This window comes from Oncorhynchus masou, chromosome 29, assembly GCF_036934945.1.
Source record: "Oncorhynchus masou masou isolate Uvic2021 chromosome 29, UVic_Omas_1.1, whole genome shotgun sequence".
Lineage (NCBI taxonomy): Eukaryota > Metazoa > Chordata > Actinopteri > Salmoniformes > Salmonidae > Oncorhynchus > Oncorhynchus masou.
In genome coordinates, this window is record NC_088240.1 from 52,177,002 (window position 1) to 52,202,219 (window position 25,218).

The following is a 25,218-nucleotide window of genomic DNA, read 5'->3' on the forward strand; positions in this document are numbered from 1 at the left end:
TGCAGGAAGACATGCAACAATAAGAGAGTGTACCCCTTGTGTTGACATGGTATTTCACAATCAGGCAGGGGTCAACATGAATAACACATATATGGAAACTTACTCTGAATGTCCATCCAGAGCTCTCTTGACACATTTTGTTTTGCTGCTGGGGATTTAGTATCGTCACAGAGGAAGATGACCAATTCATGGTACATTTCTTCCTCTGAATCACTTTGGCACCAGAGAGAAGCAAGAGACAAATGTACAAGAAAAAAACATATCAATCCTCTCCTGGTCAATGAATAACTCAGTGTGTGTTGTCATGCTCTGATTGACAAGGCAGTATTGTGTAGTGACAGATTACACTGCTAAACAGCAAGTCTCATAGTACAGACCTGTGAGGGCCTGCCTGCAAATCCCCCAAAGATGTCAATACCATTTTGGTCCAAAACAGAGCTAATGATTGACTACAACTATCATCTGTCCAGTTATTACTACACTACCGGTCAAAAGTTTTAGAACACCTACTCATTCAAGGTTTTTTTTATTTTTTACAATTTTCTACATTGTAGAATAATAGAGAAGACATCACAACTATGGAATAACACATACAATTGAAGTCGGAAGTTTACGTACACTTAGGTTGGAGTCATTAAAACTCGCTTTTCAACCACTCCACAAATTTCTTCTTAACAAACTATAGTTTTGGCAAGTTGGTTAGGACATCTACTTTGTGCAAGTCATTTTTACAACAATTGTTTACAGACAGATTATTTCACTTACAATTCACTGTATCACCATTCCAGTGGGTCAGAAGTTTACATACACTAATTTGACTGTGCCTTTAAACAGCTTGGAAAATTCCAGAAAATTATGTCATGGCATTAGAAGCTTCTGATAGGCTAATTGACATAATTTGAGTCAATTGGAGGTTTATTTGTGGATGTCTTTCAAGGCAGGGACTACGCAGCTAGCTGTCATACCGCTCAGGAAGGAGAAACGTTCTGTCCTCTAGAGATGAACGTACTTTGGTGCGAAAAGTGCAAATCAATCCCAGAACAACAGCAAAGGACCTTGTGAAGATACTGGAGGAAACAGTTGCAAAAGTATCTATATCCAGAGTAAAACAAGTCCTATATTGACACAACCTGAAAGGCCGCTCAGTAAGGAAGAAGCCACTGCTCCAAAACCTCCATAAAAAAGCCAGACTACGGTTTGCAACTGCACATGGGGACAAAGGTCGTACTTTTTGGAGAAATGTCCCTTGGTCGGAAGAAACAAAAATAGAACTGTCTGGCCATAATGACCATTGTTATGTTTGGAGGAAAAAGGGGGATGCTTGCAAGCTAAAGAACACCATCCCAAACGTGAAGCATGGGGCTGGCCGCATCATGTTGTGGGAGTGCTTTGCTGCAGGAGGGACTGGTGCACTTCACAAAATGGATGGCTTCATGAGGATGGAAAATTATGTGCCTATATTGAAGCAACATCTCAAGTTATCAGTCAGAAAGTTAAAGCTTGGTCGCAAATGAGTCTTCCAAATGGACAATGACCCAAAGCATATTTCTAAAGTTGTGGCAAAATGGCTTAAGGACAACAAAGTCAAGGTATTGGAGTGGCCATCACAATGCCCTGACCACAAAGCCCTGACATCAATCCTATAGAAAATTTGTAGCAGCACTGAAAAGCGTGCAAATAGGCCTTAAAAACCTGACTCAGTTACACCAGCTGTCAGGAGGAATGGGCCTTTCTTCAAGTGCAGTTGCAAAAACCATCAAGCGGTTTGATGAAACTGGTTCTCATGAGGTCCGCCACAGGAATGGAAGACCCATAGTTACCTCTTGCTGTAGAGGATAAGTACATTAGAGTTACCAGCCTCAGAGATTGCAGCCCAAATAAGGGCTTCACGGAGTTCAAGTAACAGACACATCTCAACATCAACTGTTCAGAGGAGACTGTGTGAATCAGGCCTTTCATGGTCGAATTACTGCAAAGAAACCACTACTAAAGTACACCAAAAAGAAGAAGAGACTTGCTTGGGCCAAGAAACGAGCAATGGACATTTGATCGGTGGTAATTTGTCCTTTGGTCTGGAGTTCAAATTGTAGATTTTTGGTTCCAACCGCCGTATCTGTGAGACGGATGAGATGGTGAACGGATGATCTCTGCATGTTTATTTCCCACCGTAAAGCAGAAGGAGGCGTTATGGTGTGGGGGTGCTTTGCTGGTGACAATGTCAGTGATTTATTTAGAATTCAAGGCACACTTAACCAGCATGGCTACCACAGCATTCTGCTGCGATATGCCATCTTGTTTGGGCTTAGTGGGACTATCATTTGTTTTTCAACAGGATAATGAACCAACACACCTCCAGGCTGTGTAAGGGCTATTCTACCAATAAGGAGAGTGATGGAGTAATGCATCAGATGACCTGGCCTCCACAATCACCCGACCTCAACCAAATTGAGATGGTTTGGAATGAGTCAGACCACAGAGTGAAGGAAAAGCAGCCAACAAGTGCTCAGCATATGTGGGAACTCCTTCAAGACTGTTGGAAAAGCATTCCAGGTGAAGCTGGTCAAGCTCATCAAGGCAAAGGGTGGCTATTTGAAGAATCTCAAATATAAAACACTTTTTTGGTTACTACATGATTCCATATGTGTTATGTCATAGTTTTGATGTCTTCACTATTATTCTACAATGTAGGAAATAATCAAAATAAAGGAAAACCCTTGTGTTATTACTTTTGGGTTTTCTGCCCCTGAAGGTGAGGGTTTTCAGAAGGATATCCATCATAATCTAAACGCTTGATTATATGTCTGAGACGGAAAAGCCCAGTTTGTCAAGAGAGACCTAAAAGCAGGACGCTCATATGGGCCAGTAGCAGGAATGCCAGGGTGTAGACTATTCACTCCATGGAACAACCAACTGTCACTCCCTGACCATAGTTTGCTTTGTATGTTTATATGTTTTGTGTGGTCAGGGTGTGATCTGAGTGGGCATTCTATGTTGTGTGTCTAGTTTGTCTGTTTCTGTGTTTGGCCTGATATGGTTCTCAATCAGAGGCAGGTGTTAGTCATTGTCTCTGATTGGGAACCATATTTAGGTAGCCTGTTTGGTGTTGGGTTTTGTGGGTGATTGTCCTTTTGTCTGTCGTGTATTAGTTTGCACCAGTATTAGGCTGTTTCGGTTTTCTTGTTACGGTTGTTGTTTTGTATTTGATTCGTGTTTACTTTTGTTTCATTAAACATGGATCGTAATAGCCACGCCGCATTTTGGTCTGACTCTCTTTCGCCTATAGAAAACCGTGACACCAACCGCTATAACGCATGAGTTAAAGCTTAGGTTGATCCCAAGCACTGAGGAAAAAGAGAGAGAACCCTCTTTTTAGCCCCACTAGACAAGACCTTCATGAGACAGGCCAGGTCAAAGACCGGGTGAGAGGGGAGGAGTGTAGGGGGGAAGCTCGGCCTGCCAACCCAAAAACGTCCCCAGAATACAAGGAATACTGCTCCCGAGCAGACTTGATGGTGACACAGATCCACGCTCTGTTGCCCACAGCTACAGTTTGTCGCGCTGGCATTTCCAGTGAATCCTAAGGGACAGGAAATGGGGCGGTAGCGGTGAGAAGTTATGGGAGATAGTTAGAGAAAGGGGGAGAGACGTGAGAGAGAGATAGAAAGCAAGAGAGAGGAGAAAGAAAGAAAGATAGACTGTTATGTACTATGATTGGAAGAGTCTCTTAGCCGGACAGGAAAGGCTAACCAGTGTGACGTGTATGTGACATGTATGTGACGTGAGTGGAAAGTAACCGAGACCACCAACTCTTCACGCAAACTTAATTTTAAACCCAAGGGAGAACTGCGCTTCTTTCTGTCTACCCTGGGAGCGTGGGTGACCTTGGTTTGACCACAGTACAACTTTAAGCCAGCCAGCCAACCCCTCAGCACTTACCTCTATGACCTAATGCACTGACTCATCCAAACAGTCACATTAAGAATGTGTCTAGCTAAATATTTGAGTTCTTTCCGTTACAAAAAATAGTTAGTCATAGCCACAGAGGTAGACCATGCTGTGTTGTTGTCTTAGGTCTCTCTTTATGTAGTGTTGTTTTGTCTCTTGTCGTGATGTGTGTTTTGTCCTATATTTGTATTTTATTTGTATTTTTAATCCAAGCCCCATCCCCGCAGTAGGCCTTTTGCTTTGTGGTAGGCCCTCATTGTGAATAAGATTTTATTCTGAACCGACTTGCCTAGTTAAATAAAGGTTAAATAAAATACAAATTAAAAATAAATAGGAAAAATGTAAGAATAGGGCAATAAAAAGAGGTACGACAGAGAACTAGCAGGAAAACATTGGTTAAAATGAAATAGAAACAGAGTGGAAGGATGATGAGTTTTCTCAACACTGTAGTATTAAGGATTAGCCCCTGTAAGGAGTGCTAAACAGAGGGTATTGTTCAATCAAACATGTTAACCCGTTAAAGAGTTATGATTGCAGTTTTGGATACAAATGACACAATCAAACACACTTTCTCATTGCCTCTGAATAATAGTATTTTCCACTTAGTTTTGTTTGCATAGGGCCTTCAATCTTGTTTTACTGTAAGCAGTGTCCAACTGTTGAGGAGGACTGCTTCAGCAGCTGGTTGTTTTAGGACATTTTGCGGTTATGATCTCAGGAGTGTAAACATCTCCTGCTCTACTGCGCACACTCAGTGCTCCCTCCCTGGAGACTCCTATTACTCACTTTGTCTGGGAAAGGAGCCCTATAATTAACAGAGCTCTAAATAGTGTCCTTACCATATTAACATCATTAATGAAAGTCCCTGTTATGTACTGTGACTAAACAGTGGGGAACTTGGCCGTCCCCTCTGCTAACAAGCCACAGCTGCCCCGCCGTACTGCCTACACTGCTAGTCATGCATTCATTCACTTCTCACACCTACACACCATGTGGCCAAGGATTTCCTGGAAATAGCCATTATCGTACTTGTGTGGAAATTTGACATTACTGTGGATTTACCCTGGATGCCAAAGCAACATTACCATACACAGTGTTAGGATATATAATTTGCCTGGAATTAGCCACCAAACCATTACATATATGGCAGATGTATTATGTACAAGTACAATAACTGTTATAACTGTAAGTTTGGTTGTCTTCATATTTCAGGCAATGGCTGCGGGCACACTGTGATGGCCACAGAGAGTGGCACCCTGGCCTCTCAGAACTACCCGTGGACCTACCCTGTTGATTCCTGGTGTAAGTGGAGACTGCGAGTTCCGAAGGGACGTACACTGCACCTCCTCTTTGGGGACTTCGACGTGGAAAGGAGTCCGGGCTGCAGGAATGGCTCCCTCACCATCACACCCAACAACGGAGCTCCCAGCCTGGGTAAGACTCTCCAGTGCACACAGGGCCACAGACCTGGCTGGCTATGTGCTTGTCTCTACTTTTACAAGGGATTTACTGTACATGCTATTGACAAACTATTTTATAGTGACATTTTGAATTCTCACTCAAGTTCTGACTGACTGAATTAATGCTTGTCATTAAGACAAATCCACCCACTTCTGATGGACCATTTGATCTGTCTCTTCTGTTAAGTAGTTAATTCAAAACCTATCTTTGCTACTAGTAAAAGCCATGCAGTGTAGCCTGCAGAGAGCATATAACACAATGTCACTGCCAATGCATCTCTGCCGATTCTACACCGCTACGGTGCATCCAGCCATACCTTGTGGGCACAAGGGTATGATGTCATTCCTAGATATTAGATGACAATTCCAGAGGCTGTAACTATTCAGTTACCCTGCTTATTATATTGTTTTTATTAGCGGATTCCACAGGGGCAACCTCATGCTGTTCTGGAGCTCACTTCATGTCATCTGTTCACACAAGCATGGATGGTCTGCAGTACTACACAAACATGACTAGGAGACCACACACTAGCATAGTGTGTAAAGTCAGACTGCCCTGCCTCTAGGCCTCCAGCTTGGTCATGTTTGTGCTGATGTTTGTGTGTGTGTGTGTGTGTGTGTGTGTGTGTGTGTGTGTGTGTGTGTGTGTGTGTGTGTGTGTGTGTGTGTGTGTGTGTGTGTGTGTGTGTGTGTGTGTGTGTGTGTGTGTGTGTGTGTGTGTGTGTGGTGTATGGTCCTGTCTGTCTGTCGTCCACAGGCCCCCTGTGTGGACAGCTTGAAGACTCAGAGAAAAATGTGACTGTAAACAGCAATGAGGTGACAATAGTATTCTACTCTGGCCCCCATCACTCAGGCCGAGGGTTCCTGTTCTCCTACACCACAGACCAACACTCAGGTATGGCCCAATTCATCACACACTGCTCACACACATTTCTATAGCTACCTTTGTATATACAACTGTGCTACATATGGAAATGCTTCATCTAATTTAATTAATTCATCATACAATCACATTACACACAGAATGTTGATGATAATATATTATTTCCCCACATGTGCACAGTAGCTCTGCGGTGGAACATTCTCAGTGAAAGCAATGACCCACACTGTAAAAAAATAAAAAATTGAAAAAAATAAAGTTGATTCAACATACAATTGTCAGGCTGCAATAGGATTGTGAGTTTGCTCAGAATACTCAACATTTGGGTATATAGCTGAACCAACATACAGTGTTGCCTTCCAAGGGTTAACATGAATTTGTAATTTTACTCAACAAGCTTTTTCATATTCACTCACTTTGAGCAGAGTTTGTTGAGTGAACAAATGTGAACACCTTAGCTCAAATTATTGTCCATTTGAAGGCCACTCAACTCTGGTTAAAATTGGTTAAGTTGTATTTTTTTTTTACAGTGGCCCTACCTCATTGATGTAAACAACAGTGCTGAAGAGCACCCACTGTGATCATAATTGTTGTTTTTCTGCTCGTCACCTACATCACTGGTAACCCCCAAAGTGCTGCTAAGCAAGTTGAAAGGCACAAACAGCCATTACCGAGGTGTCAAAGAGACTGGAAACATGCTGTAATTTCATACCCAGTTGCATTCAAGTCCAGCATTAGAGTTGATGGAGTCACAGGCATGAAGTCAGTTTAATGTATGCACACATGTTTACACCAATGGAATTTGTACGCCAATGTTCGTATGTGTGTTGGAGTGAAGGAAACAGGAGACAAAGGGCTATGAGACAGGGGTTAAATTCTAGATACATGGAAAGTTGGATGTATACAGAGGATGCGGGGCAACAGCAGGCCAACAGCAGAGGGGATAAGGACCTTAGAGACGGGGAAAGGACCGATAAAACGAGGGGAAAGTTTGCGGGACTCCACCCGGAGGGGCAGATCCCGAGTAGAAAGCCATACCCTCTGCCCAAGACGGTAGCGGGGAGCAGGGGTCCGGTGGTCTTGACCATGGCGACGGGAAGTCCATGGATTACGGAAGACGTGCTGCACCATGAGCTGGGCCGTCTCCTTAGCTGAGGGCAACCTAGGAAGGAGGATAAAATGGGCGGCTTTGGTTCCGGCTTTTGTTCCGCTCCTTCTAACCTGTGCCTCCACTCTTCCAATGCCATCTTAACTGTGAATAATTCTCGATTTCCGATAGCGGGGTTAAGACAATGGGAAAGGAAGGCGAAGGGATGCAGCTTCTGGTCCTGGGCAGAACGCTGGGACAGAACAGCCCACACTCCGAACATCCTAGGCGTCGATCTCCACTACAAACTGAGGGAACGGGTCCAGATGGATTAAGATGGGAGCTGTAGTGAAGGTCTGAGAACGCCCAGTCAGCTGCTGGAGACCATGAGAATGGAAACTTGGGAGAGGTGAGTGCAGAGAGCGGGGAAGCAAGGGTGCTGTAACCCCAGATGAAACGACGGTAGAAGTTAGCAAACACCAGGAAATGTTGCAGCTGCACTCTGGATGTGGGTTGAGGCCAATCCACCACCCCTCTCACCTTGTCAGGGTCCATCTGAATATTCTCTGCAGTGATGATGTAACCTCGGAAGGATATGGTGGAGCAATGGAACTCACATTTCTCCCCGCCTTCACGAAAAGCTGGTTCTCCAGATGACGCTGGATGACCTGTCGGACATTGAGGACATGCTCTTGAGCTGACCGGGAATAATTTAGGATATCCTCGAGGTAGACAAACACAAATCGGTTCAACATGTCACGGAGAACATCATTGACAGGGGCCTGGAACACTGTGGGAGCGTTGGTCAGTCCGAATGTTATCACCAGGTACTAGTAGTGCCCACCAGTCTTGTTAAAGGGTGTCTTCCACTCGTCTCCTTCCTGTAACCAAACCTAATGGTAGGGGTTTGGAAGGTCCAACTTGGAGAAGATGACCGCTCCCTGGAAAGTCTCGAAAGCTGAGGAGATGAGTGGTAGCGGGTAACAGTTTTTAACCATAATGTCATTAAGGCCCCGGTAGTCGATACACGGTCTTGTCCTTCTTCTCCACAAAGAAGAACTCTGCGCTGGGGGGGAGACAGAGGGACACATAATCCCTCCTGCGAAAGAGTCCTCATTGTACCCCTCCATCGCGTTGGTCTCCGGACACGACAGGAAATAAAGTCTCCCCCGAGGCGGTGCAGTGCCGGGGAGAAGGTCGATTGCGCAGTCGTAGGGCCAATGTGGAGGAAGAGATGTGGAGCGGCCAGAGTTGAAAACCTCCCGTAAGTCCTGGTACTCTGCGGGAATGGCGGAGAGATCCAAGGCTTTACCCAAGCCCGCAGGAAGATGTCCTGGGGCAGGCTGTGCCGACTTCAGACAATGTGCATGGCAAAATGGGCTCCAACCCATGATGGAAGACGTAGCCCAGTCGATTAGGGGATTGTTCCTCTGGAGCCATTAAAACCTCAAAACCATGGGTACATGGGGAGACTCCAGGAGCAGAAACTGCATTGCCTCACTGTGGTTGCCTGACACTCACAGGTTGATAGGAACCATATTGTGGGTGACTATGTCAATAGAGCGCCCATCCTGCACTCTAACGTCCATCGGGATGGAAAGGGGTTGAGTGGAGATACCCAGCTCTGACACAAGGGTAGTGTCCATAAAGGTCTCGTCAGCCCCAGAGTCAATGAGCACCCGGATTAATTTGGACTGGTCTCACCACAACAGGGTAGCATAGGGGGTTACGAGTGTACTCGTACCTACTGATGAGCCTGGTCTTTTAATGGGCAGCTAAATAAGAAGTGTCCCGTAGCTCCACAATACAGACAGCCCTTGGTGTTCAGTCTATGTAAGCACTCAGCAGGAGACAATCTAGCCCTACCCAGTTGCATGGGCTCCGGAGGAGGCTAGTCGACAGCCCTCGGTGATCTCAGAGGGAACTCGGGTGACACTGGATTCTCTTGGAAATGTAGACTTCGGGGATTTCCGCGATTCCTTGGAGTCGAGTTGGAATTTGAGGACGAGCAAGGGCGACAGGGAACAGACCCACTCTCCCTTCTACATTCCGGATGGTCTAGGCTATGAGGGAGTCGAGATCCATGGGCAGCTCCCTGGCTGCAAGCTCATCTTTAATCACCTCAGAAAATCTGTGAAGAAACATTGGATTTGGGACAAATCATTCACTAAACCCTAAACCTCAACTCTTCTAATGAATAATGTGGAAATTGAGCAAGTCGACTGTCATGGTCAAAACATATTGATATAACGGCAGCTAAAATGGGGAGAAGTCTGTCTATAATAAAGTGCTGCTGTTCCTTCTTAATAGCACTATCAACATGGCAGGTCCTACAGGCCCTAGTTTTGTCGCACATGGACAAATTGCAATTAGCTCAGAACAAGGCAGCACGTCTGGCCTTTGAATGTACGAGAGCTAACAGTAATAATTTGCATGTTAATCTCTCCTGGCTCAAAGTGGAGGAGAGATTCACTTCATCACTACTAGTATTTGTGAGTATTTTTTGAATGCACCAAGCTGTCTGTTTGAATTACTGGCACACAGCTCGGACACCCATGCATACCCCACAAGGCATGCCACCAGAGGTCTCTTCACAGTCCAGAACAGACTATGGGAGGCGTACAGTACTACATAGAGCCATGACTACATGGAATTCTATTCCACATAAAATAACTCATGCAAGCAGTAAAATTAGATTTTTTTTTACAAATAAAAATCCAACTTATGGAATAGCGAGGACTGTGAAGTGACACAAACACAGACACAGACACATGCATACAGAGACATGATACCATACAACTATACACACATGTACACATGGATTTTGTGTTGTAGATATATGGTAGTAGAGTAGTGGCCTGAGGGCACAGACTTAATGTGTTGTTAAATCTGTTGTGAATGTATTGTAATGTTTTTAAAATTGTAGAACTACCTTAATTTTGCAGAACCCCAGGAAGAGTCACTGCTGTATTGTATTGTTGAATATGAATTACAAGAAAATCATATCAAATGTGAACTGAATATTGCATTTTGAAAAGCAGATACAATACTTAGATTGAATATGTGTCCAAACTAAATGAGTGATTTGGTGCAGTAAACAAGTAACTTTGTGAATGTGTCTGATTTACTCAGTCAATTGAACATGTGCTTAGAGTTTTGAAACATGAGCCTTTTTGATTATCTGTTTTGAATTTTGTGCTTCAAATTGTAAAAATGTAGCACATACTTGTGAAAATCATGGAGATGTTTTGACTTGACATTGTTGCCTCATTGATAGTAGAATTAGTGTGACGGATCCCTCTTGCGCACACCTGGCCCCTATTCTCACTGATTGTATTTGTATATATGTGCCCTTTGTTTACCATGGTGCTGTCGATTATTGTTACTATGTCTGTTAGTGTGTGTGAGTACATGTGCTGTGTGTTTTGGGCTTTCGTGCCCTTGTGGATTGCGCAGATAATTGCGGGTCTCATCCCGTATGATAATCATTGTGCGCTAGTTATTTATTCAAGGTACCCCTCGCTCTTTTTGGGGGGTTTCAGCCCTGTGTTTTTGTGACGTGTTTGTTTGGTCTTCGTCACCGTGCCTTTACACTGCACGGCGTAATTTGGGGCTTAATTAACAAAATTATTACGCATTCCTGCGCCTGTCTCCCGACTCATTTATACCAGTGTGACAATTAGCGATGTGTGCATTGATCTTTTTTGGGGTCATAAAATGACCTTTTACCCAATTTACAGCCACAAATAGTGTGCGTTTAAAGATTTTTGTTTCTCCAATTCGTGCTAAAGTGGTTTGTATATCCCTGTTTCCTGTTATTTACTCAGTTGTTTATGAAATGCAGCTATGTCTGGAGCCAGTGCCACAAATTGCACTCTGTCACGTTAACACAGAGGCATTCTCTCTGCTCTGTGAGTTAAGTCACAGATGACAAAATACTTAGTCACATCTGCATTAACAATCACAAGTCCCCTGTACGTGCATGTGTGTGTATAGTGTATGTGCGTCTGTACATGTGCATGTATGTGTGTGCCTGTCTGTTTGTGTTACTCACCTGTTTATTGCGAAGTTCCTTAGAATTATCCTGAGAGTGGACAGATGTTTTTTTGTTTTGTTTGTTTACAAACCCATATTCTATTTGATTTCAATACCAGGTCTCATTTCGTGTCGACAGAGAGGAACACATTTTATCTCTCAGCAGTTTAGGTAAGTGAACAACTCTGGCTATTTCAGTAGTCACTTCTCAGTGTTGTTTTTGCTGTGAACTACATTTTGTCTTTAAAGGCTCGTTGAGGAATGTTTTACATATGGCTATAGAGAAACTGTGTGAAATGGTGGACCTCTGTGACACGTGACTCCTCTTCTCCAGTGTGTACTGTCCTGCTGGGTGTAAGGATGTGACAGGGGACATATGTGGTCACTCTGAGCAGGGTTACAGAGATGTGAGTATACTGCCTCAGCTCCAGTTTCACTTCCTCATCAGCCTTGTGATAATGACATCGGTTGTACTGGGCCACACGAGGAAGGCTAAACAGTGGAGAGCTGCAATAGTTTATTGAAACTATTTGTTCTCTTTCTCTTATTCTCTCTCTCAATCTCTCTCACAAACACACACACACACATTCCCCCACCCCACTCAGACGTCAGTCTTGTGCAAAGCTGCGATCCATGCCGGGGTGGTGTCAGACAACCTAGGAGGACGGATCACTGTGACCCGTGGGAGGAGCCTCACGCTTTATGAGTCCAGCTTTGCCAACGGCATTCTGTCCAAGATGTATGTTTCTATCCACATCATATTGGTTTGGGAGAAAGGGATGCGTATTCATTATTCATGATGACACACTGTGTTAATATTTGCTGTATTCAGAAAGGTAACATTTCATATAATCTGTTTCATGTAATGTAATCTAATTAGCACTCCTGGACCTCTGTAGGTGTTATTGGGTAGCTGAAATGTGGGCCACTTACTGTATATGGATCCGCTCTTGCTTGTGGTATGCAGGGATGCCATTCATGAACATTGTTGTTTTGACAGGGGATCACTGTCTGAAAAGAAGCTGGTCTTCACCAAAGGTAAGCGGAACCAGGAGATATAATGCCAGACTAAATTAGATGTTCAAGTCATTATTGCAAGTTATCTTCCTCTGCAGGGCCGGTTCCAGTTATAAGCGACATAAGCGGTCGCTTAGGGCCACCAGGTGCAATTTTGAAATGTGGTTGTGCATCTGCAGTTTTTATTTTGTTTTTTATCAGTCAGTCACTCAATTAGCAATGTCAACTAACATTTTTTTCATTTGGCAGTAAGTCTAGCCAGCTAACTAAACTTGTAGTAATCATGTCCGAAATCCGACCGGACACGCACCATTGATTTTGTTAGTCATTCTCACTCAGATATCATATTAACATGGAATAAGTCATAAAAAGAATTGCAGGAAATGTGCTTTAAAACTGCAAAAAAAATTCGCCCTCCCTTAGTAAAATGTGTAGAATTGCAGGAAATGAACTTTAAAACATACATTTTTCTCTCCACTGTCAAAAGGGATGCTAGTAAAATGTTTTTCCGCAAGATGCTTAGGGCCCCGAAAAAGCTAGAGCTGGCCCTGTTCCTCTGTCACTTCAACTCTCTTCTTGCCTCTCCTCTCCAACAGAGTGTAATGAGGAACTGACTGTGTCTGGTTTCAATGCATCTTCCATCTGGAGAGAAGTGAACAGACTGGGGCAGCTTGTATTATGGTCCCCTAAGAACATGGATGCAGAGGGACAGTTACTACCCTGGGCATCGGATGGTAGTGACCGGGAGCCCTGGCTGGAGCTAGAGCTTACAGACAAGAGCAGTGTCACAGGTCAGTGAAAGTTCTTCTCCCCTCATGGCCAAAATAGGAGTCTAATTTACTATATCCACTATAATTAGCGTTGAGTTGTTATTAATATGAAGATAGAAACCACTGTTTTTTCATTGACCTCAAAATACTATTTTGCTGATTTCAAAACTCTATTCATTGGATGAAAAAAAAATCCAGTTCCAGCTGTGATGTTGATAGGCTAACTTCTAGTTAAATTTGCCAAACAATCCATGTGTAGCCTATTATGAATGTGGTCTGGAGTGTTGAAAAAGACACGCTGTGTTTTCCCAGGAATAATAACAAGGGGATCGGCTGACTTCTACATCGAATCTTACGTTCTCCATTTTAGCAAAGACCGCCACAACTGGAAAGTCTACAAAGCTGCTCTCAGCAGAGAGAAAAAGGTACGCTGCCTGCAATGTTTTCTTCAACATTTACTGATCAATTTCCTATCTGTGTTAAGTTTTCCAAGCTGCGCTGAGCTAACAGAGACTGTGGGAGGCCATAGAACAGGGAAGTGCTGTTAGCCATCTAAGAGAACTAGCTTTGTTAATGTCACTCTTCTTGGCCTGTAGGTGTTTGAAGCCCACTCTGATGGTCATCTGAGGGTTCTCAATAGCCTGTTTCCTCCGGTGGTAGTCCGGTACCTCCGGCTGCAGCCCCAGAGCTGGCAAGGTAGGGCCTCGGCACACGTCCAGGTCCTGGGCTGCCCTCTCCCCAAGATCCACCCCAGGCCTCGCTCCGCTGGGGGTAAGGCTCAACCATTCATTCCAGATAAAAACAGTCTAGAAGATGTGAATACTACATGCTCTTAGCAGCTGTGCCACTAGAATAAACTCTCCATTATATTGTATGGTAAATTGCAATTGTGGCATCAGCAAGAGCGAATGTAGCTTGTATGTTGGATGCCATTCATATCATATCCTCCAACTCTCTCTATAGGATCTCCATCCTTAAAAGTTGATGTGAGCACAACACCTCATCTCAATCCAGTCCCCACAGAGGGCCCTGTTATCATAAAGGACTCAAGCCTGAGTATGTACCTAATGTGTTCAAACCCCTAAAAGTCTAATCCTTTCGGGGACCATTTTGCTATTTGAGTTTGAATTTTAGGAGATTAGGTATAAAAAATATAAATGTGATTATTATTTGATCAAACATTTAATTTGGCCCTAGTGCTATTAGCCCATAAAAATGCATTGAATAACGTATTCATCCATGGCAAAACAGAGGCAATTCAAGGCAATTGGCAGATCAGTAGTACCGACGAGTCTCGTGAAGCTTGTGGGGGTCGTAGAGCAAAATGGAAAAAAAGTCATCTTTCCACATATTAGTTTGTAGCCCAAACAGACATTATCATGACAAGACCGATTTTTGGGATGTCTCCTGGTCTGACAAACAATGCTGTAGTTCTGCCAACTTCCATCGCAGATGCGGAAGGCCGACATCTAGCCTCAACAGATGGATTTTGATAGGGATTTTTGTATTGTGGCAATTAGATTTACACACAGATGCAGGCATTGACTCTAGGGTTTTTTAAAGTACTTTATGTTTTTCAATTTGAACTGCAGCAGCTTTTGAGGAATTTAATTTGTACTTGATTGATCGGAATAAGCCTTGGGGCCACCATGCCTTTTATAACAGCTGTAAAAATGGTTGTACGACAGTATCGATTTTGATGTTAGATTGCTTATTTGCTTGACACTGGACTTCCTTCACATTGTTATAAAGCACATAGCTAAATGATAGTTTGAAGCTGGCCTTTCTTCAGCAGTGGTTGTTTGTTGTGCTGACCCTTCAGCCTAGCATGCTAATGACTCCTCCTGTGCCCTGCAGGCTCCAATCAGCCAGTGATAGTTGTGGTGGGCGTGGTTCTCGGACTGATCCTGTGTGTCAGTTGTCTGTTGGCTGGAGTCTGGTGGAATAGAAGGTATTGTAACACTATACCATATGTAGTTAGCAGTCCAACACCCACTCACTGGCTATCCTCCCAATACTTGATATTTGAATCAGTTTCAATCGCATCAAGTGTTAACCGGCAATAGCTCAATAGCTGTCGGAAGTGTAACTGCGTTAGAGCTGACAAAGCGGTGAGCGGCTGCTAGTGTGGTCATTGTTACAAAGCCACACCCATCCGACTCGTGTTAAATTCACCTCAGACACCGCTGCCATCTCCGACACCGCTATGTGGATGTCGGCTAGCCCGGATCTTAGAATCTAGTCCTAACATCTAGTCCTAACATACTTTCCAGTGTTATTCTGATGTTATGATAAATCATTATGGTGTAGTTCGATTTAATTTGATTTGTTGTCTTGTTGTCTTTTTTAGGAAAAAAGCTGCACACATGAAAAAGTTTTCCTTACCCAAAGGTATTCTTGCGCATTGCTCACTGTTTTACCCTTACTACTCTTCCAGGACCTCTCTGAAAGTGTTTTTGTCTGTCCAGCAGCCTCTCAGAGTTTCCAGGAGAAGAGCCTCCCCTGCTCTGACTCTGAGCTTATCTCCTACCCTCTAGAGCGGAGTGTCCATGATGCTTTACCCAACCCTCCTCTCAATGGTAAGAATGTACAAACAACCCAGCCTTTTCAAATGAGCATGCCAGTGAGGCTGGGTATATACCCTTAAGCTTTTCTTCATGATATGTATTACTCTGACCTTTCCTCTATCAGCTGCATGCCTGACCCTAAATTAGTTCTAGAATTGTTCTATCTATCTATTTTATCTCTCTGGCAGACAAACACTCTTCCTTTAAATGCCTTAGAGTAAAAAATAGAACAAATCCTTGGTTCTCTATAGAACTTTCTGATCTTGCTATGGTGATAAATCCGGGGGCCAAGGCTAGAAAAACTGACTGTAGCTGATAGGTATAGTTTCAAGGCAATTCCTCAATCAAGAAAGCAAAATCTAGGTAATTTCTAAGTTTTATCTCAGACCTTGTTGGTGATTTGTAAACATTTTGGAAAACAGTTAATGGACTGAAGCGTGGAAATTCCTCTCTGTGTCAGACTCTGGCATCATTACTGAGAAAAATGAGAAGTGATGCTTTCAATTGGCATTTTATCTCGGCAGGCTTTTTATTTGAACAAAATGGTGGTTTAATTGATCCTGGTCAGCCAGTTGACTGCCTAACCTTCTCCCAGCCTCTAGTTCTTCTAGTGAATCTTCAATCGGCCTTTACTGTCCTGCAGAAAGCCTTTGTTGAACTGAAATTGGAACTTAATGCCGGTAAAACCAAGTATATGTTATTTTAGAAATCAAATAAAAATGTATCTGATGCATAAGTACTTTGGATGGTGCCCTCGTTGCTGGTATCCTCATTTATAAATATCTAGATTGACGAAAAGCTGTCCTTCAAAAAGGATGTTGATGAATTAGTTAAGAAATTAAGAATTCAAATAGGTTTCTTCTATAGGAGCAGGTCCTTTCGTTAAATACAGTTGAAGTCAGAAGTTTCCATACACCTTAGCCAACTACATTTAAATTCAGTTATTCACAATTCCTGCCATTTAATCCTAGTAAAAAATATCCTATTTTAGGAGAGTTAGGATCACCACTTAAGAATGTGAAATGTCAGAATAATAGTAGAGAATGATTCATTTCAGTTTTAATTCCTTTCATCACATTCCCAGGGGGTCAGAAGTTTACATATAATCAATTAGTATTTGGTAGCATTGCCTTTAAATTGTTTAACTTGGGTCAAATGTTTCGGGTAGCCTTCCACAAGCTTCCCACATAAAGTTGGGTGAATTTTGGCCCATTCCTCCTGACAGAGCTGGTGTACCTGAGTCAGCCTCCTTGCTCGCACAAGCTTTTTCAGTTCTGCCCACAAATATTCTATAGGATTGAGGTCAGGACTTTGTGATGCCACACCAATACTTTGACTTTGTTGTCCTTAGGGCCATTTTGCCACAACTTTGGAAGTATGCTTGGTGTCATTGTCCATTTGGAAGACCCATTTGCGACCAAGCTTTAACTTCCTGACTGATGTCTTGAGATGTTGCTTCAATATATTTACATAATTTTCCTCGCTCATGATGTCATCTATTTTTTGAAGTGCACCTGTCCCTCCTGCAGCAAAGCACCCCCACAACATGATGCTGCCACCCCCGTGCTTCACGGTTGGGATGGTGTTCTTCGGCTTGCAAGTCTCCCCCATTTTCCTCGATTGTCATTATGGTCAAACAGTCCTTTTTTTGTTTCATCAGACCAGAGGACATTTCTCCAAAAAGTACAATCTTTGTCCCCATGTGCAAACCGAAGTCGGTCTTTTTTTATGGTGGTTTTGAGGCAGTGGCTTCTTCCTTGCTGAGCGGCCTTTGAGGTTATGTTGATGTAGGACTCGTTTTACTCTGGATATAGATACTTTTGTAACTGTTTCCTCCAGCATCTTCACAAGGTCCTTTGCTGTTGTTCTGGGATTGATTTGCACTTTCGCACCAAAGTACCTTCATCTCTAGGAGAGAGCGTTATGACGACTGCATGGTCCCATGGTGTTTAGACTTGCGTACTATTGTTTGTACAGATAAACGTGGTACCTTCAAGTCAGTTAAGAACAAATTCTTATTTTCAATGACGGCCTAGGAACAGTGGGTTAACTGCCTGTTCAGGTAGAACGACAGATTTTGTACCTTGTCAGCTTGGGGATTTGAACTTGCAACCTTTCGGTTACTAGTCCAATGCTCTAACCACTAGGCTACCCTGCCGCCCCATTTGAAAATTGTTCCCAAGGATGAACCAGACTTGTGGAGGTCCACAATTTTTTTTTCTGAGGTCTTGGCTGATTTCTTTTGATTTTCCCATGATGTCAAGCAAAGAGGCACTGAGTTTGAAGGTACTCCTTGAAGTACATCCACAGGTACACCTCCAATTGATTCAAATTATGTCAATTAGCCTATCAGAAGCTTCTAAAGCCATGACATAATTTTCGGGAATTGTCCAAGCTGTTTAAAGGCCCACTCAACTTAGTGTATGTAAACTTCTGACCCACTGGAATTGTGATACAGTGAGCTATAAGTGAAATAATCTGTCTGTAAACAATTGTTGGAAAAATTACTTGTGTTATGCACAAAGTAGATGTCCTAATCGACTTGCCAAAACTATAGTTTGTTAACAAGAAATTTGTGGAGTGGTTGAAAAATGAGTTTTAATGACTCCAACCTAAGTGTATGTAAACTTCCAACTTCAACTGTAGCAGAAAACAAATAATTCAGTCAACATTCATTCCGGTTATTGACTATGGCAGTTGCCATTGTATTGAAGCCTTTGGATGCAGTGTATCATCGCACATTGTGATTTATTCCGGGCAATAGGTTCAGTACACAAAATCTTGTATCACAATCTTTTTCTCTATATGTCCCTCTTGCATAAATTTCCGCCATACCTTACCTTAACCCGTTATAGACCTTCAGATCTATAAGTCACCAGACCCAGATGGCCAACCCTGGAGATTCCTTCATTCTCCACCGGGTTAGATATATCTGCTTTTAGTTTTTTGCGTGTAGAATGATCTTCAAAAGTCCTTAAATTTTAGAGGGCCTTTTTACTGAAGAATGTTTTTGATGCATGTGATTGTGTTTTGGTTTTCGTGTTTTGTGTTTGCGTTTAATGTATTGTGTAATTGATGTATATATAGATATGTATAGTGTAATGGTTGTTTATTGATGTGTTCGTTCAAGGCTCATCTGCGAAAGTGACAGTGGTCTCAGCATGACTCCCTGCTTAAATAAAGGTTAAATCAAATAAAAAATAGAAAGAAGACATGCAGTTGTCAGATATATTTTGCTATTTGCCAGATGTATTCACAGTAAACCAAGAGCCAGAGACATAGCAGTCATAATCCTGAAATGAGAGAGGCATGTCAAGCCTAGCCTGGTTCCATGTCTGTTTGTACTGTTTTGCCAACTCCTAAGCTATACAACACAAACAGATCCAGGACCAGGCTAGGCTGCCAGGGCAACAGGACTACACATGCCCATCTTCCCCCCCGCTTACTATTGCTAGGCCAATGAATATTCACATGGATTCATCTCATTGCAGTTCTGGACTGTTTCAATATTACTCAACAATTTTCCCACTCACATCAAGGGATACTTGATATTGTCTGCTATGTTAGCCTCAACCTAACTCATATTAACCCTTCTCAATTCCCAACGTTTGACCACAATATTCTTAATTTCTCTCTTCTCTCATACACACCCCACAACATTGACAAAAGCCTCCTCTCCTTCCGCAACATCAAAGCTGTTAACCCCCTCCAACTCTTTGTTTTTCTATGTTTGAGTTTCAACTGTTAGGGAAGAGAAGACAACGCTTCAACTAGTCAGACTCAATCTCACAGGCACAAATATGACTGGAGGTGCCCTACCATATAACCTCCGCCCCTTAAAGGGGCAGGTGAACATTTTTGTCTAATTTGTGATATTTGGTTAAAAGACTCGGGTCACAAGAAATGAAATTTAACAATATACCACATTACTTTTTACTAGTATTTTTTTTGTTTTGTTGGTGTAATTTCAGCAACAACAAAAACATTTTGGCTGGTAAAAAATCTGATTGGCTGGTATATTTTTTATCTACCTGCCACAGTGGCTGGTGGACCAAAAAGTGAATCTTATACCCTGCTTCCCTTCCTTGCCAAGACTCTGGAATGGACTTCTGCCTCCCAATTCCAAACCCACCTGCTAATCGAGCCCTTCCAGTCTGGTTTCCCTCACCGTCGCAGTACTGAAACTGCACTCAAAGTTATCAATGACCTCCTCACCTCTGCTGATGCTGGTGCCCTCAACATCCTGATTCTTCTCAATCTAAGTGCCGCTTTTGACAGTGAGCCATCAGATCCTCCTCACCAGGCTTCAGGGTCTGGGTGTTGAGGTCACCGCAGTCATGGCTACAATCATACCTCACAAACCAGACCCTCAATGGCCCTCAATGGCCACAATTCAGCTGAAGTTACACAGGGTGAACTCCAGGGCTCTGTGCTGGGCCCCTTACTCTTCATTCTTTACATTCTCCACCATGGTCAGATCCTCCGTCACTTCAACCTTGACTTCCACTGCTATGCCGACGCCACCCAGATCTACCTCGGCACCAAATCCTTCCACAACCAGCCTCTGACCCACATTGAATCCTGCCTCTGCAATAAAAACATGGATGCACTTCAACAGTGCTAAAACGGAACTCCTCTTGATAGGCACCAAATCCACCCTCACCAAAGCTGGCAACTTCACTACTGTCTCTCCCTCCCCTCACGCATGTATCCTTGACTTCATCCTGGACTCCACCCTCTTCCCCCTGCAACATTGCCAAAGTCAAGTCCTCCCTCTCCCTTCCTGCCACTGAAACCCTCATACATGCATTAATCTCCTCCCGTCTTGACTATTGCAACTCACTACTCTCCGACTTTAACTTAAGCTCCCTCCTTAAGCTCCAAATTGTTCAAAACACTAAGTTCTGGCAGCACATCACCCCTGTCCTCCATCAGCTTCACTGACTCCCTGTCTCCCAACAGACCCTCCTTCTGACCTACAAAGCCCTCCACCACCACCTTGCCCCCCCTTACCTCTCAGACCTTCTCCCCTGTCAGATTAAGATTTAGATCACTTTATTGATCAATTGCACGCAAGGTCCAACCAAAATTGTACTTACGCTTTTAACCCAACCCCTCCGAAAGACACACTCACATAAACAGGTTTTAGAGAAGTACAGGGGGCTGCCACACTGGGTGAGCTGTCGTTGTGGGGGGGTAAGTGCCTTGCTCAAGGGCACAACGGCAGGCAATGCCCTCTAGGATTCGAATTGGCAACGCTCCGGTTGCTGGCTGCCGCTAGGCTGCCTGCCGCACCAATCTACATGCTCACTCCGTTCCACCACAGCAGGCCACCTTGACATCCCCAGGTCCAAGCTCCAGAGCTTTGGTGACAGGGCCTTCCCTAGGGCTGCTTCTAGGCTCTGGAACTCCCTCCCTCCAGCCATCTGTGACTCTGAGTCCATCACCATCTTTCAGTCCAGACTCATCCAAAGTACTCTCTCTCGCTCTCACACACACACATCCTCTGACTTGGCTGGCCAGTTTGCAGAGCTCAGACCAGGCTTGACAAGCAAACAGCTTTCTCCATGGGCTGCCCATTCTTCCCCTTCGCTTAGTCCGTCTCCCAATTGCAGTATAAACATTCCTTTCTTTGGTCGGCGGAGCCCGCTCTGAAAGAGACCCTTTAATTGGAGCTGGATAAAAGGCATTCATGCCAGGGAAGCACAGCCTCCCCCTCCCTCCCACAGATGAAGGGGCACTACACTGAGAAGGCCAGTGATAAACAGAACAGAGGGTCAGTCGCTAAGACAATTATAGGCGTCTCTAATTAAAATAGCTCCCCCTCAGAGGTTGGGTGAGGGATAGGGTCTGAGGCCTCCCCTGTCAGCCCTCATCCCTGTCCCTAGAGATCGGCCATTGTTTGTGGCCACAGAGCTCTTGTAGGGGCTCAACAATGCCCATGATATGAGCCCTACTGAGTATGAGGGAGGCACTTTCAAGACATGGCTGGAGGGAGTACAGAGCAACACTTTAATTTGAATGTATTTTTATGAGCCCTACTATCATGACAACATACCCCCAGTACTGTAAAAAAAAAAATAATAATCTTGGCAAGTCAGTTAAGAACAAATTCTTATTTACAATGACGGCCTTCACCGGTCAAACCCGGACTTCACTGGGCCAATTGTGCGCCACCCTATGGGACTCCCAATCACGGCGGTTGTGATACAGCCTGGATTCGAACCAGGGTGTCTGTAGAGACGCCTCTAGCACTGAGATGCAGTGCCTTAGACCACAGCAACACTTGGGAGCCCAAGCCCCTGCTTGTACAGTACTGGGGTATGTTGTCATGACAAGTCCTTAACCCCTGTTACCCTTTCTGAAATTAAGGATGTTACATTTAAACTGTACTTCAGCTACAGTGGCAAGAGAAATTATGTGAACCCTTTGGAATTACCTGGATTTCTGCATAAATTGGTCATAAAATTCGATCTGACCTCCATCTAAGTCACAACAATAGACAAACAGTGTGCTTCAACTAATAACACACATGAATGTATTTTTTGTGTCTATATTGAATACATAATTTAAAAATTCACAGTGTAGGTTGGAAGAAGTATGTGAACCCCTAGGCTAATGACTTCTCCAAACACTAATTAGAGTCAGGAGTCAACTAACCTGGAGTCCAGTCAATGAGACGAGATTGGAAATGTTGGTTAGAGTTGCCCTGCCCTATATAAAACACTCACAGAATGTGAGTTTGCTATTCACAAAAGCATTGCCTGATGTGAACCATGCCTCGAACAAAAGACATATCAGAAGACCTAAGATTAAGAATTGTTGAATTGCATAAAGCTGGAAAGGGTTACAAAAGTATCTCTAAAAGCCTTGACGTTCATCAGTCCACAGTAAGCCAAATGGTCTATAAATGGAGAAAATTCAGCACTGTTGCTACTCTCCCTAGGAGTGGCCATCCTGCAAAGATGACTGCAAAAACACAGAGCAGAATGCTCAATGAGGTTAGGAAGAATCCTTGAGTGTCTAAGACTTAAAGAATTCTCTGGAAACTGCTAACATCTCTGTTGACGAGTCTACGATACGTAAAACACTAAACAAGAATGGTGTTCATGGGAGGACACCACAGAAGAAGCCACTGCTGTCAAAAAAAACATTGCTGCACGTCTGAAGTTCGGAAAATAGCACCTGGATGTTCCACAGCGCTACTGGCAAAATATTCTGTGGAGAGATTAAACTAATGTTGAGTTGTTTGGAAGGAACAAACAACACTATGTGTGAAGAAAAAAAGGCACAGCACACCAACATCAAAACCTTATCCCAACTGTAAATTATGGGGGCGGGAGCATAGTGGTTTGGGTCTGCTTTGCTGCCTCAGGGCCTGGACAGCTTGCTATCGTCAACGGAAAAATGAATTCCCAAGTTTATCAAGACTTTTTGCAGGAAATTGTAAGGCTATCAACAGAAGTTGGGTGAAGCAACAGGACAACAACCCAAACAACCCAAAAGACAGAAGTAAATCAACAACAGAATGGCTTGAACAGAAGAAAATATGCCTTCTGGAGTGGCCCAGTCAGTCCTGACCTCAACCTGATTTGAGATGCTGTGGCATGACCTCAAAAGAGCGGTTCACACCAGATATCCCAAGACTATTGCTGAATTGAAACAGTTTTGTTAAGAGGATTGGTCCAAAATTCCTCCTGACCATTGGGCAGGTCTGATCCGCAACTACAGAAAACGTTTGGTTGAGGTTATTGCTGCCAAAGGAGGGTCAACCAGTTATTAAATCCAAGAGTTCACATACTTTTTCCACCCTGCACTGTGAATGTTTACACAGTGTTCAAAAAAGACATAACTTAGAATTGTTTGAGTTATTAGTTTAAGCAGACTGTGTTTGTCTATTGTTGTGACTTAGATTAATATAAGATCAAATTGTATGACCAATTTAAGCAGAAATCCAGGTAATTCCAAAGGGTTCATATCATTGTTCTTGCCACTGTATGGGTTTCTGGTGCTTCATAGAACTAGAAGTAATATGTGAGCTCTATGACACATTCATGTTTGTTGTGTTTCTGCTTGCCCAGACTATGCAGAGCCAGATGTGATGGCTTGGGGGCAGAAGCTTGGCTCCACCTTCCGGCCCACAGTGGAGGAGGGCTACACCGTCCCCTTCACTTTCAACCACTATGATACCCCTGGAAAGCTCCTAGAGCACACTGAGCCCCTGCCCCTGGAGCCCGAGTATGCCACCCCATTCAGTGACCAGCCCCCAGATCCCAATCTGGCAACTCCACAGAGGACACTACACAACAACAAACATGTACTGCCTATGGTTTCTACAGGGACAAGGACCACAATAACCCAAGCCCAGTATGACTGCCCCTCTCACAGAAAGTTGCCCAATGGCTATTGCACTACGTCTCTCCATGCTAATGTCCCACGCCCAGCCAGTGTGGTCTACACTGAGCCTGAGCCCCTGTTGTCTGACTCACTGCTACAGCACCCATATGAGGAGCCTTTCTGAATACAGCAAGCTCAACCACTATTGCTGAAGTGTTACATATTGCCGCTATAAATGTAAAGGTAATTTACGATTGTGCCGATACATGCAGCATTTACTGTGAATGCAGTCTCCGCTAACACAGGAACATTGTCTTTCAATTTAATTCACACTGTAACCCTGAATTTCAGCAATAAGGATTGAATAGAGCCCAAACTGGTACACACAGCCTTATTCTTTTCATTGTCTGTGTGTACCAGTTTGCACTTGGTGGCACCATTGGCTGCTCTCTGCTTGGGACTCCCACCCCTTGGGCCACCGTAATGGGCAAAGCAGGGACCATTCATGACCAGTACCGTCCAAAGTTGATGACCTGTTATTTACAAGAAAATGTGTCTAATGGCATATATTGATTCCAATTAACGAATATATTCCGTGAATAAAACGGCACAAAAAGTAAAATATAAATTACAAATCAAAGTTTAACATACTTGAAAGCTGAAATGCTCATTGAAGTGTCAGTTTAAATCATTCTTACAGGAGCTGTACAGAAAAGAGCATGTCTTGGAAACAGCAATATGACTGTCTGATTACAGTGTATTATCTTGTATCAAGTTGTGACACCATTTCTCTCATCTGTTTAGATAATGCTTACTATTTTTGTTTTTTTTACTGTGATATTTCTAAAAGAATTTTCAGGAGAACTTCATGTTCACAGAGTGAACTGAATGACACTGAAAAGTGAATATTTTTGTACTGGACAAATAAATACAGTGACGAATATAGTTATTTCTATTATATTTAACACTATTTCCTGGGCCTCAAATGTTTGTGTACAGAGATAAAAGTGTGTTGTGGTTGAATAAAAATTACACAAACGTGCTTTGTTGACATCTTGTGGTAAAGAAAATGATGTGTGAAGAAAACATTAAGACCAATCATTTTTATTTAGTCTTAAAT

General features: G+C 43.4%; 2 protein-coding genes across 3 annotated transcripts in view; one reads left to right on the forward strand and one right to left on the reverse strand.

Annotated features, from left to right (window-relative positions):
- LOC135519965 (glucocorticoid modulatory element-binding protein 1-like) overlaps nucleotides 1–191 on the reverse strand; it is a 27,249-nt gene extending 27,058 nt beyond the window's left edge. Inside the window, exon 1 of the mRNA XM_064945232.1 lies at nucleotides 104–191. The gene's annotated coding sequence lies outside the window, so the exon portion shown is untranslated. The remainder of the gene's footprint in view (nucleotides 1–103) is intronic.
- The window catches only part of si:dkey-34d22.1 (discoidin, CUB and LCCL domain-containing protein 1), a 26,651-nt gene extending 1,511 nt beyond the window's left edge, over nucleotides 1–25,140 (forward strand). The window contains exons 2-15 of one of the 2 annotated variants that reach the window (XM_064945229.1): nucleotides 5,158–5,379; nucleotides 6,163–6,300; nucleotides 11,527–11,578; nucleotides 11,742–11,814; nucleotides 12,013–12,146; nucleotides 12,408–12,445; nucleotides 13,021–13,215; nucleotides 13,507–13,619; nucleotides 13,791–13,965; nucleotides 14,158–14,250; nucleotides 15,052–15,145; nucleotides 15,545–15,585; nucleotides 15,663–15,773; nucleotides 23,843–25,140. In XM_064945229.1, coding sequence (XP_064801301.1) covers nucleotides 5,158–5,379; nucleotides 6,163–6,300; nucleotides 11,527–11,578; nucleotides 11,742–11,814; nucleotides 12,013–12,146; nucleotides 12,408–12,445; nucleotides 13,021–13,215; nucleotides 13,507–13,619; nucleotides 13,791–13,965; nucleotides 14,158–14,250; nucleotides 15,052–15,145; nucleotides 15,545–15,585; nucleotides 15,663–15,773; nucleotides 23,843–24,282 — 1,919 coding nt within the window. In that variant the 3' untranslated portion in view covers nucleotides 24,283–25,140. The remainder of the gene's footprint in view (nucleotides 1–5,157; nucleotides 5,380–6,162; nucleotides 6,301–11,526; nucleotides 11,579–11,741; nucleotides 11,815–12,012; nucleotides 12,147–12,407; nucleotides 12,446–13,020; nucleotides 13,216–13,506; nucleotides 13,620–13,790; nucleotides 13,966–14,157; nucleotides 14,251–15,051; nucleotides 15,146–15,544; nucleotides 15,586–15,662; nucleotides 15,774–23,842) is intronic. The other variant, XM_064945230.1, reaches the window with a different exon arrangement.
- The last annotated feature ends 78 nt before the right edge of the window (nucleotides 25,141–25,218 follow it).